We start from the raw sequence: 14,910 nt of genomic DNA, 5'->3' as shown, positions 1-14,910 counted from the left end.
CGATTATTGTCGCAAGAATAAATCGGTGGCGTTGGGCGACGAGAATATTTCTAAGCCGGTGACGCAACCTCTGATTGTCCAGAAACCTCAGCGTATGCCGGTGCATGAATGGCACATGGTCGGCAATAAAACGGAGTGCAGTGGTATGGCTGCGGCTGTTACAGTGGGGAAAGAGTTTCACTCGGCTATTGAGTTGCCACCTGGAAACTCTTTTGGTCCTTTGGCGGTGGAAGATAACAATCTTGAACAGACTTCTCTGGAGGTTGTGAATGAGGGGGACAGACGTGATGTTCAAGGTTTGTCGGGTTTGGGTTTATTAGCGGCTGTGTGCTCCAAGGATCATGATATCGATGATGTGGAGGAAGAGGTTGATGAGGATATAGAGGTGGAGACTCCGGATGGAGGCGAGCAGGGAAGCCGAACGAATTATTTGAGGGAGGCTGTTGTGGAATCAAAGATGGAGCAGAAGAAAGCAGAGAGTTCCGCCGGTGGTAAGCCCATGGCGGTGGTTCAGTCCACTGGGGAATTTCATCAAACAAATGGAGAGCATGGAAAGTTGGATGAGGTTCATGAGCTGCAACATGAGGTTGTTGCTCTTGAAATTCAGCAAGTTACTGCTCCGACTATTAAGTATTCGGAGGATATTGCTAGCCGTCTTAAAATGGAGAGCGAGAGAGAATGGAGAGAAGTGAGAAAGAAGGGGTTAGTCCAAACCTTTTCCGAGAGAACTCCGGCGAGGCAGATACCTATAACCAACCACAGGAAAAAACCAAACCCTCACCAAGGAAGAGTCGATAACAGGTATAGACGAATGAACAAGCTGAACCAATGTGGGAAGGAAGAGAACCTGACAACTTTTTTCTTCAACAATATACCGGAAAGTCTGCAGCTACGATTTTCTTAGAAGAAAGTTCGATTCGGTTATGGAAATGGTGGACGTGTTCTGCCCACCGAAGAGAGGCATTCAGGGTAAGCCGTTTGGCTTCGTTAGATTCGCAGAGGTTAGAAACGTTAACAAACTCCTTGAGGAACTGAATACTCTATGGATTGGTAGCTACAAAATAAGGGTTCACAAACCTAAGTTTGAAAGAGAGACAAAGACACATGAGACAAAAGCGATGAGACACCAGAACTTGCGAACAAACAAAGCAACGTTTAAGCCATTACCGAACCACCAAAGGGAAGAAGGTGGTTCATATCTGGAAGTTCTAGCAGGGAAGGTTGAGAATGGTGAAAGACAAGGAAATGTCCCAATTTTTGACGAAGAACTACACTTTCAAACTTCAGATGCGGAGAAACAATGGGTCGAAGAGGCGTACACCGGATTCATCAAATCCAATTTTGTTCGGGACGACATCAAAGAAGAGATTAATTATGAATGCATCAGAAGATTTTCGGTGAAATACCTCGGAGGTAATTTGGTACTCATGCAGAACCTATGCGAGACGCCGTTGAAGGAGACTCTCTCCGACATGGCGGAATGGAGCAAGTTTTGGTTCGAATGGATACGTCCATGGAGAAATATCGATGTTAATCATCAACGGGTGGTGTGGACAAAGTGGATAAGAGTTCCTATGCAGGCATGGAACTCGAGGTTTTTTGAACTTGCTGGCGCGAAACTTGGTTTAGTTCTGAAAATCGAAGAAAAAACGAAAACAAGAGAGAGGCTCGACGAGGCATACATCCTGATTTCTACAGGCTTTATGCCGCTGGGAAGAGTAATGTTTTGTAGGATTGATGGAGCGGCTTTCAAAATAAGAGTGGATGAGGTTTCAGGTTTTGGAGAAAACCTTTCCGATAACTACAAGGTCCAAAGTGAAGAAGAGTCGGATTCCGACTGGTCGTGGGAGAAGAATTCCATAGATCCGGCGGAAGCCGTGATCGGAAAGGGGCTCAAAGTCGAGAATTCGACGGATGATGTTTCGGTGGATCAACCTAGGGACTCCTCGAATTCTGGGGAGAATTACAACGGTTTCTCGATTACCAACGAAAAAAGTGATTCTTTTACGGCGGGCACAGTTTTCAGAACCGACATCATCAATAATGAAATGCAACGAAGGAATCGGGATGACTCCCAAAGTGGTCCATCTTCTTTTGGGCCGAATGTTCAACAAGAAAATGGACCAGCTGTGGAGGCCCACTTTATACTCAAATTGGACCCACCGGTAGGGATGGCCCATTTTAAAAAGGGGGATCTGAATTTGATGGACAAGGCAATTCTGGAAGATGGCAAATCTGTCCCTCCAACCCCAGATACTGCATCAAACCTTAATTTTCTCACTTCTCAAGCTGGAAATTGTACCGTCGAAGGCGAATCGATATTAAGGGCTAACGAAGATTTGGAGGCCACAAGTGCTCAGCTTTTGCTACCTCTTCCTTCAAAGCAAGGAGCAGAGAAGATGCCATTTTCGATTGAGACCACAAGTATAAGGAAAGTAGCAGCCTCGAATCCTGAAAGAGCTCCCGACAAAAGGAAATTTCAATCGAAGGGCAATTTGGAAAGAAGAGAGACGGGAGTTGGTAGATGCTCCAACCAAAGTCGAAAATCTAGAAAAGCTCAGAATTTTCAGGAGCTTGCTAAAGAGAAAAAGGAATGGGGGGATTTTATTGCCCCAATGGGTTTCGAAACTTTGCACCAAGGAGATGAAGCTAGTCGGGTTAGGGATGAGTTACCAAACAAAGACCAAGCACAAAGGATGGAAGAAGGGGTCAAGGCGTGGAACTTTGGGAAGAGCTTAGGGCTGGCAAACACACTTAATGATACTGAAATGGCGATGCAACTCTTGTCTCCAACGAAGCATCAACAAGGTTTGGGAGAAGGTATGAAGTTTTTATAATGATTATCATGTCATTCAATGTTAGAGGTCTGTGGAGCTCATTCAAAAAGAATGAGGTTAAAAATTTGATACGTTTTCAGAAGGTTGATTTGTGTTTCCTGCAAGAAACTAAGCTGACAGATTGGAACGATTGTGTGGGGTTTCCGTGGTGGGGAAGTAACAATTTGGGTACTGCTGCAAGGAATTCTGAGGGGAGATCGGGAGGGATACTATGCGCTTGGAACAAAGTTTTTTTTCTATGTCAAGTAAGTGGGACTTGCCGGGAGCGGTGGTCATCAACGGGAGAGATAATCAAAGTCAGCAGAATCTTTGTTTTATCAACGTGTACGGGCTAAGCGATGCTGCAGAACAGGCAAACCTCTTGGATAGTCTAAAGTTGATTGTCTCTCAAAACAAGGATGTCGGGCTTTGTATTCTTGGTGACTTTAATGCAGTTAGGAATCCGTGAGAAAAGGTCGGCTATGGAAGCAACTACGGGGTCATAGAAATGAGGCAGTTTGATGCTTTCATTCGAGAAAGCCAACTGACGAAAATTGAAAATCAGGGCAGATGCTTCACATGGTATCAAACAAATGGTCGTTGTAAGAGTAAACTAGATAGAGTTCTGGTCAATGACATGTGGTTCACGTGGTGGCCAGCGTCTCATGGGAGATGTCTTAAAAGATCCGTCTCTGATCACTGTCTTATCATTCTAACGACGAAAACCATCGACTTGGGACCTAAACCATTTAGGTTCATCAACGCTTGGCATTCTCACCCAGAATTTTTACCTTTGGTTCAAAAAGTCTGGAAGAATACGGAAATTCAAGGATCGGGTTGTCTTGTTTTTAAAGAGAAGATGAAGCCCTTGAAAAATGCTTTGAAAAACTGGAACAAGACAAGTTTTGGGAACATTGATGCCTCAATTATTTTTTGGAAAGAAGAATTACAACGGCTTGACTCGAAGGATGAAGCAAGTGGCCTTCAGGCGCATGAAGTGAGCAAGATAAATGAGGCAAAAGCAAAGATTATCCTTTTCTCAAAAAACAAGGCTGATCTGATGGAACAGAAGGCGAGGTCAAAGTGGGTGAAGGAGGGAGATTTGAACACCAGATACTATCACAAAACCATTGTGAGTAGGAGAAAAAAGAATGAGATCCATGGGCTACAGATTGAGGACAGGTGGGTCGAGGAGCTGGCAATGATCAAAGAAAAAGCAACAACATTCTTCAAAGAATTCTTCAAAAAAAAGCGCCAGTTTATGCCAAATCTTCCAGCTAACTTTACCAAAAGGAAGCTATCTTCTGAGGATAATCAAAATCTGATTAGGCCATTTACGGAGGAGGAAGTTAGGGCAGCAGTTTGGAACTGCAAGAGCAATAAAAGCCCAGGGCCGGATGGTTTCAATCTTAGCTTCTAGAAAGAGGCATGGGATGTTATCAAAGAGGATTTCATGAGATTTATGCAGGAATTCCATACAAATGGAAAGCTCTCCAGAGAAAGCAACTCTCCTCATTTTTGGTCTTGATTCCAAAAAAGATTGAATGTCTGTCTTTGGAGGATTATCGGCCGATCTCATTTATAGGCAGTATGTATAAGGTGATAGCCAAAACTCTCGTTGGAAGAATGAGGATAGCGATGGGCTCAATTATTTCTGAAAACCAGAGTGCATTCCTTAGCGGGCGATATATCCTCGATGGTGTTGTCATCTTGAATGAGGCATTGAGAAAGCTAAAAGATTGAGAAAAGGCAGGGTGTTCTTCAAAATCGATTTTGCTAAGGCATACGACTCGGTTGAATGGGATTATCTTGATAGCATGCTTGAACAGTTGAATTTTGATTCGAAGTGGAGACAACGGATTTCGGGATGTCTGTCCTCAGCCTCGGCAAACGTTCTAATCAATGGATCTTTGGCTGGTGAGTTCAATTTGGAAAGGGGACTTCTTCGCCAAGGAGACCCTCTCTCCCATTTCCTCTTTCTTGTGGCTGTAGAAGGACTGAACGCTTTGGTGGAAAGGGCAATTTTGGCTAATCGCATTAAACCGGCGGAGATTGGAAAGGACAAGGTGGTTCTCTCTCACCTTCAATACGCAGACGATACCATTTTTATCGTCTCAGATCGTGAGGAAAATACAGAGGCGATCAAACTTTCCTTGAAAATTTTTGAACTGCTGTCGGGCCTAAAAGTTAATTACCAGAAAAGTTGCTTGATGGGTGTATACTCAGATGAAAGTAAATTGGAGAGAATGGTGGCAACTTTGAAGTGTCCAATCGGTAACATGCCGTTCAATTTTTTGGGCATCAAAGTTGGAGGTAAATTTAAAAGTATTGCAAACTGGAATTATTTGGTTGAAAAAGTCAAGAAACGCATTGAGGGGTGGAAAAACTTGAAGCTGGCTTTCGCGGGAAGAATAACGTTGGTCAAGGCTACTCTACAGGCTATACCAGTTTATCAACTCTCCGTTACATATATTCCTAAAGCAACGGTTAAATCCTTGAATACTTTGCTGCGAAACTTCTTATGGGGGGGAGTGATCTCGGGTTCGATCCCTTGGGTTAGCTGTAATGTCTTGTGTAGCGATAAAAAGGAGGGAGGTCTGGGGTTGAGGAACATTGAGTGGTTCAATGCAGCATTAGTTACAAAATGGGTGTGGAGATATTGGGAAAATAAGGATTTACTTTGGGCTAGAGTGGTGAGGTCGATTTACGGGGATGTAGAGTGGGACGATGAGGGCTTTGGCCTTAAAGGAGCAAGTGCTAGGAAAGCGGGATGGTGGGCAAGAATCGTGGTAGTTGGGAGAAGCAACAAAGGCAGATGGTTTGTTGAAAATATCAAAAGAAAAATTGGGAATGGTCTTTCTACGAAATTTTGGGATTCAAACTGGGCGAGGCAGCGACCTCTTAGAACTTCTTTTCCAAGGTTGTACCACTTAGCCAAAGACAAGGAGGCGTTAGTTGGGAGTTGGGAAAGTGGGTGAATGGGGAGTGAGTTTGGGTTTGTAAATGGAGAAGGGTCCTTTGGGAAAGCGAAGAGGAGGTTGCTTCAAAGCTTTCTAACCTCATATCTCAGTTTTCTATTTCTGCAGGGATCATTGATAAGTGGACTTGGACGGCCTCTGCTGATGGACGCTACTCAACAAAGTCTGCGTATCAAATCATCAAACAAGGAACCTCAGAGAGTCCGGCACTTGGGGTTGACATTAAATTGCTTAATTATATTTGGAGAGCAAAGACACCCCAAAAAGCGTCTAAGACGGCTTGGAGACTCCTTTTAAACCGACTTCCAACGCGTGACAATCTGTTGAGAAGGAAGATCCTTGAGAACGAAGACGAAGCTACTTGTGGTGAATGCCATTTGCAAGAAGAATCTGCCAATCATTTCTTTCTACAGTGTTCAAAGGCGAAGATGGTGTGGAATGAGATCCAACAGTGGCTGGGTATATTCACGGCACGACCATCTAGCATTCAAGAATTCTTCGGGATGTTTTCTTCATTCCGGAATGATAAAAAAATCAGATCTTTGCTGCTGTCGACTTAGGTTTGTACTATTTGGATTTTGTGGAAGAAGAGAAACGAGAAACGATTTGAAATGAATGAGTGGGCTGCAAATTCCATTGTTTTGGAGATCAAAATTAGGCTTTGGTGCTGGAATAATGTGTTTAGAATTGTGGACAAAGAGCTTGATGTTCAAGCTTTGTGCGCCTCTGATCTTATAATTTCCTTGTTGTAAGTTTGCGATCTTGGTATCTCTGGTACCACTGATCCCTTTTATCTATATTATTACTTTTTTCCGATCAAAAAAAGAAGAGTAGGTTAATCAGGGGATCCAGATGCTTTCGGAGCCGAAGAGAGGACGCGGCCGTCCAAAGGGCTCGGGAAAGGGAGCCTGTGCAGGCAGCTCCGGAAGAAAGCATAAAAAATCGCCTCTGGAATGCGGGAGAATTGGGTCACAAGCCGAGGGATTTTATGATTAATTTTAGCAATAGTCCTAGTATGCGTGTTATGAATAATATAGTTCATGTACGTTGGTCGGATGAAATGGATGATTATCCTGAGATTAGGTACTGATTGATGTTTTGTCGTCTTTAGTTTTATGTTCTACTTTCGAGTTTTGTGCCCTTAGTCTGCGTCTTTGTGCTTTCAAGGGATGCTATTATTATTATTATTATTATTATTATTATTATTATTATTATTATTATTATTATTATTATTATTATTATTTTATAATAAACCTCAATGTCATCATCATTTCATTTTGTTTAAAAGTTTTTTTTTTCATACTATCATTTTTTTTTGCAGTGAATTCTTCTCTATTTTTTATTTTTTTAATATTCAGTTAAAACTATTATTTATATTTCTATAATAATAAATAAATTGGTATAAATTTTATATAAATATCAAAAAATATAAAAATATTTCTCGTACATTGCACGAGATGTAGATGCTAGTTTACAATTAAATATAGTAGGATACAAGATAGGAAGTGCTAGTTTAAAAAGTAAAATGATACGGAGTACTTTTTTTTATGGATGAAAAAAGGGTAAGGGGGATATTTTTTTTCTGGTGCACGAAGAAAGTATGACATCTGAGTATTTCCAAAAAATTGACGTCGTTGTAAATTTTGAACAATTCTACTTTACCTTTAGTTCAATTTGGTTTGTAGCTAATGAATTCAAATATACTTAATATTTTAGATTTGGATAAAATCAAACGTATTATGTCATGAAATATTCCTCAATTAGCCTCTATTTGAATAGAGTTAGTTCATTAGTCGAGGACCCACAAATAATTTAGCAAGATCTTCATTTCCTCGATGTCATTGTCATCAACATTCATACATGTATAAGTATTATTTATTGACTGGAGAGAGGTTTATATTCTATTACTATTAATATATATTTGAATTAGTTAATAACTGATTCGATGCTAATAGTGTCTGAAAGTTTGTCCGAACCCATACTATTAGAAGTCGAAAGTGTTTTCCATGCACGTTTAAGGGCCCAAAACATTTTTTTTTTCCCCATATTAATTTCATGAAAAATACGAAAACTTATAGAAGTGGCGGCAACATTATAATTTCATTAGGTTTTGTAGGACCATTTACAGGGTTCACCTCACTTATTAATGCATGTGAATTTCTAGAATTTGTAGCCTTGTAGGTGGTGTTTTTGTAATTAAAATATTTGCTCAATTTGACTTTATTAAATTATTAGTAAATTTGTGGAACGGGTCTCGAACATGTTGTCGATTTGATGTAGAATTATTGCACGGGCCTCTCTATTATTAAGTGAGACTAAAGAGGCCTTGAATTTAATTTACCAAAAAAAAAAACAAAAAGAATAGAAAAATTACTGAAAATTTTATTTAATTTACCAAATCTACAAGGATATAAGTTTATTTTGACGTAAATTTGTATATCTAAGTGAAGGAGAGAGAAGAGACCCAAATAGTAAGGATTTGGTTTGGTGAATCTCATTAATTAAAGTTAGTGTGTGAAAATCATAGTCCCAAAATTGGGTGTGTTTTTGGCGTGCCATCAAATCACAAGGAAGACCAAAATCGAAAGGGCGATTGATGACGCAAAAATCGCGGGAATGAAAGCGTGTAAAAGAGTAATTGCGACTACTGCTTTAAGTTTGAATGTGGCAATCAAGAATGCGCAGAGTAATAAAGAAAGGGCGGTTGGGATCTCTTAAATTTCATCGTACGTACACACACACACACACTCTCTCTCATCGGGTATTAAATGAAAGATGAATGAGGTTATCTGAATACAATTTATCATCACTCCATTTATTGATGTTGCCGCCACCAATGCATAACATAACGTTCAAAACCCGACCAAAATCAGCGATGGATTGAAATACAAGAAATCACCATTCCAATTTGAATACAAATTTGGTAACTAAACAAAGTGCAAAAAAATTAAAGTTCCAGAGCAATTCAAGCCAACGTCAATAACAAGTGTACATTTCTCTCAAAATAAATATAATAAGTATACAACTAAAATATTTTTTTTTGCAAGGTAAACTGTTTAAAAAAAACACTTCAGAGTAATTTTCAACTCATCTATATATCTACCTATCTATACCACAAAGATAGCTCAAATTTTGAAACTGTAATAAAGGAATGTTGATTACTGCTTTGATCCTATCCAACTTTTAGTGTTAAGTTTGCTGTGGGGAATGGGGATGAATGAATCCCCATCTTTTGTGGAGGGTTTTGTCACTCCATGCAATTGTGAAACTAAATAAAATCGTCATTTTCCCCTAAAAACAGAGACAAAAAAGCCAACTATCTATGTTTGAACCCTCTTCACTCACGGCCAATTAAAAAAAAAAAAAGTTAATTAAATTTACAAAGTGCGCTAGTATATGTTTGAACCCTCTTCACTCACGGCCAAATATTACTTTTTGTTTCCCCCAAGATAACATATCTGTACAAAATTTCAAGTAAATAAAGTCTACAAAATTCATATAATGCAGGAATGAATAATGCATAACTAATGAATGGAATGAAAATAGATGAGTTTATATGTTAGAAATGCGGGATAGAAAATGTGGTGGAAAATGCTGCAAAATTAGTAATGAATGGGCTATCACGTGGTAGCGATGGTGCTGGGAAAGAGACCTCAAAGCTAAAACCAAATCCACGCCACTTTCCATGTGCCTTTCAATTTTGACAGGAACATGTATCGAATTATCGGAATACATTCTTGCACATTAATTTTGTCCTAAAAAACCCATAGATGAAGATATATTTTCTGGATCCTAACAAATGGATATCCAGCTGTAGGGTCCATTATCCCCCTCAGATACTCATCACAATATGCCCCTTGACACGCATATTTTTGTATTGGTCATACCTCGAAAAACAAGGGGTCAGGTTGCACGAGGATGGCCCTACTTGAGTCGAGTCATGCCCGCTTGCATTTGTTCCTCTTGTTTGATTATATCCAGTGCCATCAATCTGGTGAGGATCCAGATTATGCCCGTTCACCGTTGTTGACATAATTTACTTCGGTGGTGCTGCTGTCAAAGCACCAGGTGTGCCTAAGGTAATCTGTTTAAATACAACAAACAAGTAACACAAAATGACCTCAATGTTTTGGTAAAACTGGAAGGTCGAACGAACGTAACTAGTTTCAAGCGAAATTCATTGACTGCAAGCCAGTAAAATAAAACAGGGGGAGTGGGAAGGTTCTAATCCGATCCTAACTGGGAGTAGCAAAATGCAGGCGAGCTTTGAATATACGATCCAAAACCAAGTAGCTTTATTTAAATTATGTACCTGTAGAAAAAATGGATACAAGCAATTCAAGTTCAGTGTTCTTGAATGAGGTAATCCAACTGTCCTTTGCCTCGTATACATTTTAGAACCTATACACATGGAGAAGGAAAATAAAAAATTTAATTTCAAAGGAAATCTGCGAAGAAAGTCCTGTGCTGCTCAAAGCCTCAAACCTGAAATAAAAAAACTAAAGAGGATAGACTACAAGCTAGTTTATAATATCCAACAAAATAACATCAACTCACCTAGTTTGATGAGTACCCTTCACAGACGAGTAGCCAAGCGAGCAAGAATGTGGAAGACAATTTCATATAGCACCTTTAAATAATTATGCACAACCAGAGCTAATTGAAAACGTGAAATGCTAACACAAAATTATCAACAAAAATTAGAAGGAGCTCATATTTTTCTTCCCTGTTATCGCACAATGCTAGTGAGGTGAATATTGACTGTAACTGTGCATCTGCTGTACTACCATCTGGATTGCAACATATAAGTAGAAAATGCTGAGATAGTCAGAAACTAATTCAAGAAACACAACTCCCAGCTCTTCAGTGAAAACCAAATTATATCAACATGTGGGACAATTCACACAAAAAAAATGTTAATAATCAAGCTAGTGAAGTGAAGACCAACTTCTATATTTATTGAGATTGCTTTCTAAGCACGTAGGATTGAACATAAAAGATCAGATTGTAGGGATCTTGACCATTTAAAATTCACCAACCAATGACGACAGATTGACTTCATGCATTTCCCTGTCAAACAAATCAAATGCTACATTTCACGAACAAACTGAAATCATCAAGTAATTTTGAAGGGTAACTGCTGTACAATCACAAATATTTGGATTGAAAAACTGAGAACATGCAGATGCATACAGAAAATAATGTGATTACCACTACCAACAGACACTACCAAGTTGCTCAAGTCTTGATTATAGAACCAGTTGCAAAGTTAGAACATCTGCAAAACCCATAAAATCCACCAATCAAACCCCTATGAGCATCACCAAAGCATCCAAGCAAGTATTCAGCTTACCTGTCTTAAAGATGACCGCACAACCTTTTACAATACAAACATGCTTTGTCGGACATAGCATAATCTTCATCAATGAGCAAAACCGGTATGGTGGTCAATTTTTCTTTTCCGGCCACGTATTCACAACTACCAAAATGCTTTATTCTGAACCCAACAGTTTCTAACTAACAGATTTTTTTATTGAATTCCAAAATCACAGAGCTAAAGTTAGAGAAAAAAAGTATTGGTTAATATGTGATTTGACCAACAAACTAAAACTTAATTGCGTTCATAGCATGCTTCACTAATTTCATACCATAAATTGATTGCACTGTCATACTCTGATTAAAATAAAGAATTTGCTTTGGATCAAGTGCTATACATCTAAATTGGATTGGAAGTGATGGGGACAAGTAACTAACAGAGTGCCTTTTCATCATCTTAACTATAACAATTTCTTACTTCAATTTCATATGTCAAAATAAATCTAAATTTTGTAGTTCAATAATCATTTTCCATGTGAAGAATAAGTTCCAAATTGAATACTCATGAGACATCAGTTCCAACTGGCAACTTCATCAAACATGACACTCTTCATCTGCACTTAAATTACATTCATCAGTTGGTAAAGTCATTGTCAGTAGATTGGCAACATCCTTCAGCATCACCAAATACCTATATTAACAACTCTTGAAAGCTACTTATGTAAGCAAAGTCTTCCCAATCATACTGGAACCAAACCACTTCAATTCATTGAGTTCAATCAAAATATTGCTATGTAGCAAAATCAAACCCATCGTACATAACTTCAGTTCACTCAAACCCATGTGGGGATCATGAATAACGTGAACATTACAAGCGAATCCCAACACAGATCTAAAGGTTCCAATTCTATCTATATCATAAATTAGAGACATCTCTTACTCATTGACTAATTTTTATTATCTAGAAGTGCCGCTAAAGAGGTTCAAGAGAATGCAAATGGACAAAGACTACAAAATAATTAAAATAATAGCACAAGTAGGCAAGGTATATATCTACGGAGGACATGACAAAGTCTGCATACAATATAACGTGGAGCAATCAATATTTACTGTTTTCTTTAGCATATGATGGTTAAATTTCAAAAATCCAACTAAATCACTTAGACCCTATTGACACCATAGAAATTCAAACTTGCCTATTTCCAAAAGATTGATTGACAAATCTATCACTCAACCAACGCCGCACGGGATCTGTCAACCTATTTCACCTTAATTTTGCAATGATTCATCCCATTCTCGACATTTCACAGATATAAAACAGCTTCAGAAATCATCCAAACCACCCTTGGTTCTAGGCTTCTAGCTGGAGTGCATTAGCTCTAAATTATAATCTCCAAAACATGGAGTATTCAAGAATCCTCACAATTTTCAACTTCTCTATCCCCCAGGGGCTTTTACTTTAGAAGGTGCATAAGCTTTCATCTAATTTAGGTGAGGAATGAACACCATGACAGCTTGTCACAGCAGTAAAATAATTGTTATCGTCGTCATCCTTTTTTTTTGGGTGGGGGGCTCAAATGATACTAAAGAACTTAATTATGAAAGCTTAAAACACTGAAGCCCCAGTCCTCGAGCTATTCTAAGGTCATTTCTATGTCAAATTATTCAAACAAACAACACCACCATACCAAATTTAAGAGAGGGGTGGGGAAACTGCTTTGGTTCAATAATCGTTTTCATGACTAGTTAACATAAAAATCAATGTAGTCAAGAATGAAAGAGAAAGAAATGAGAGACCACTTCAATTGCCATCCCGACCAACACCAAGCAAATAATTCGAGGCAAAATCATCAGTGATCATTTAGTAATGCAATCACCATTATCTTTTCAATTGTAACAAAGTCAAAACTCAAAACTACATCATGACGCAGAAAAGTACCATGAAATTTTCAAAAACCACCTTCTCACAAAGCTAATCCCCCAATCATACAAATAAAATTTAAGCATCCGACATCACTTCCTAGTTCCTACCACGAATGTAACAATTCCCTACACCCTCAATATTTAATCACAACCACCAGATATCATCAAAACTAAATACCAACATAAGGAAGGCAAGAGCAGCAAAAAATAATTATTCTGAAAATTGGCTAGCTTTACTATTATCCATCATTTACATATCAACCAAGAACAACGCTAGAAGAAACGACTTTATGGAACAGCTTCAGTGCACCTTCTTCAGCAGAGAAGCTAATCAACAAAAGACCTCTAAACCGTAAAGAACCCCAGCATACTTTTCTGCTAGGCATTCCTCACCATTGTCAAAGTAGAATTCTCTTATCCTCTCGAAAGCGTGCCAGGTCAGCATGCTATCAGAGCCCGCTTGGTGACACTTTCCTACTGCACGGTCCACGCCAAGAGACCGCGCCACCCTATCTAACCCACCATGAAGCCCCTCACAGAACCTCATCAAATGCTTGATATCATAAACATGATTCCCAAAAATAACCCTAAGCAAATTGAGAAACTCAGTAAGCGTTCCCGGGAGGACCTGCCCGGTGATGGCCTTAATGAGATAACCGAAATCATACCCGCTGTGGAAGGTGATGTATGTGACATTGTCATTGCAGAGCAGGCCAGACGACATCATGAGCTCCGCGAAGCGCGAGGTGGAGACGCCGTGCTTGCGAGTGGAATCGAAGTCGATGCCCTGGTGCCGGAGGAGGTCGATCGAGTTGGGCGCGTGGTCGTCGCGCGAGATGTCGAAATCGCGGAAATTGAACTCCCAGATGAAGCAGCGGTCGGAGTGGCCGAGGTTGGGGAGGTGCCCGAGCGCGTTCGAGAGCGTGATCCCCACTTGAATAAGCTTGAGCGCGTCGACGTTGGATTTGAGGGTGTGGTACCGCTCGAGCGGGTCGGAGTAGGAGCTGTGGCGGCGGATGACGACGCCGGGGAACTCGGTGTCCATGGAGACGAAGGGATAGAGATCGATGAGCTGGCGAATGAGGTAGAATTCGTAGTCGAGATTGCCCGACCAGACTGAGCGGATATAGATGATCTTTTCGGAGTTATCGAACTCGAGTTCCGGCGGCCACGGCGGGCGGGGAGGGGGGTTGAGCGGCGGCGGATAGAGAAACAGAGGCGGCGGGTCGTCGGTTAGGCAAACGCAGCCCATGGAGGAGGGGCGAGCTCGGAATGAAATTGATGGCAGCGATGCTGGTTTGGTTAAATTTCAGGGAAAAGGGAATAGGGCTACATGGAATATACATACCATGCTTAAACCCTAAATTCACTCTATTCTAAACCTTTGTCACCAATTCATAATTCATTTATTAATTATCAACTTCTTAAAAGCTAAATCAACTGTGTATAGATTTTTCTTGACCTAAATTAGGAAAAACCCTCGTTGCTTTTCTCCTATTACTTTTTTTTTTTGATAAGGAAAAGTAAATATTATAGAACGAAAAGGCACCAGTAGTACCAAGAAGATTACAAAATCATCGGGATTCATCATTCGACATCCACCTATGAAACCCAACTCCATCATTAACAAAACCAAAAATTCTACCCCAACTCCACACTCTAACTTTGATTTCTCCAAACAAGTTTGCACTCTCCCATCTTTTGTTCTCAAATCTACTCTCATTCCGCATTTTCCAAATAAGCCAAGTAGTACAACACCAAAGAGCCATCAAGAGCTTCTTATTTCTTTTCCGGCCACTCAAACTAGTAAAGAACTGAAAGTGCGAGGGCACGTCATATGGCTGCGCCATGCTAACTCCGAGCCATTGAAAGATTGC

At 39.9% G+C, this 14,910-nt stretch overlaps 1 protein-coding gene across 2 annotated transcripts; it reads right to left on the bottom strand.

The window, feature by feature from the left end:
- Positions 1-13,236: 13,236 nt before the first annotated feature.
- Positions 13,237-14,466, bottom strand: LOC130996738 (probable CCR4-associated factor 1 homolog 11). Of its 2 annotated transcripts, XM_057922027.1 has the most exons (2): positions 13,702-14,466; positions 13,237-13,620 (listed from the first exon to the last, which is right to left on the bottom strand). In XM_057922027.1, exons 1-2 carry the CDS (start codon positions 14,283-14,285, stop codon positions 13,365-13,367), a joined length of 840 nt encoding a protein of 279 aa, XP_057778010.1. In that variant the 5' UTR covers positions 14,286-14,466; the 3' UTR covers positions 13,237-13,364. The 2 variants fall into 2 exon arrangements, with proteins under 2 accessions (XP_057778010.1, XP_057778009.1); XM_057922026.1 differs by having other exon boundaries at positions 13,237-14,466.
- Positions 14,467-14,910: the final 444 nt, after the last annotated feature.

The sequence above is a fragment of the Salvia miltiorrhiza genome, chromosome 8 (genome assembly GCF_028751815.1).
Source record: "Salvia miltiorrhiza cultivar Shanhuang (shh) chromosome 8, IMPLAD_Smil_shh, whole genome shotgun sequence".
Classification (NCBI taxonomy): domain Eukaryota; kingdom Viridiplantae; phylum Streptophyta; class Magnoliopsida; order Lamiales; family Lamiaceae; genus Salvia; species Salvia miltiorrhiza.
The sequence above is the reverse complement of the archived record's forward strand: the minus strand, read 5'-3'. Positions and strand labels throughout refer to the sequence as shown.

Coding starts and splice junctions, on each gene's coding strand:
- LOC130996738 (XM_057922026.1), bottom strand. CDS start 14,285: ATGGGCTGCGTTTGCCTAACCGACGACCCGCCGCCTCTGTTTCTCTAT.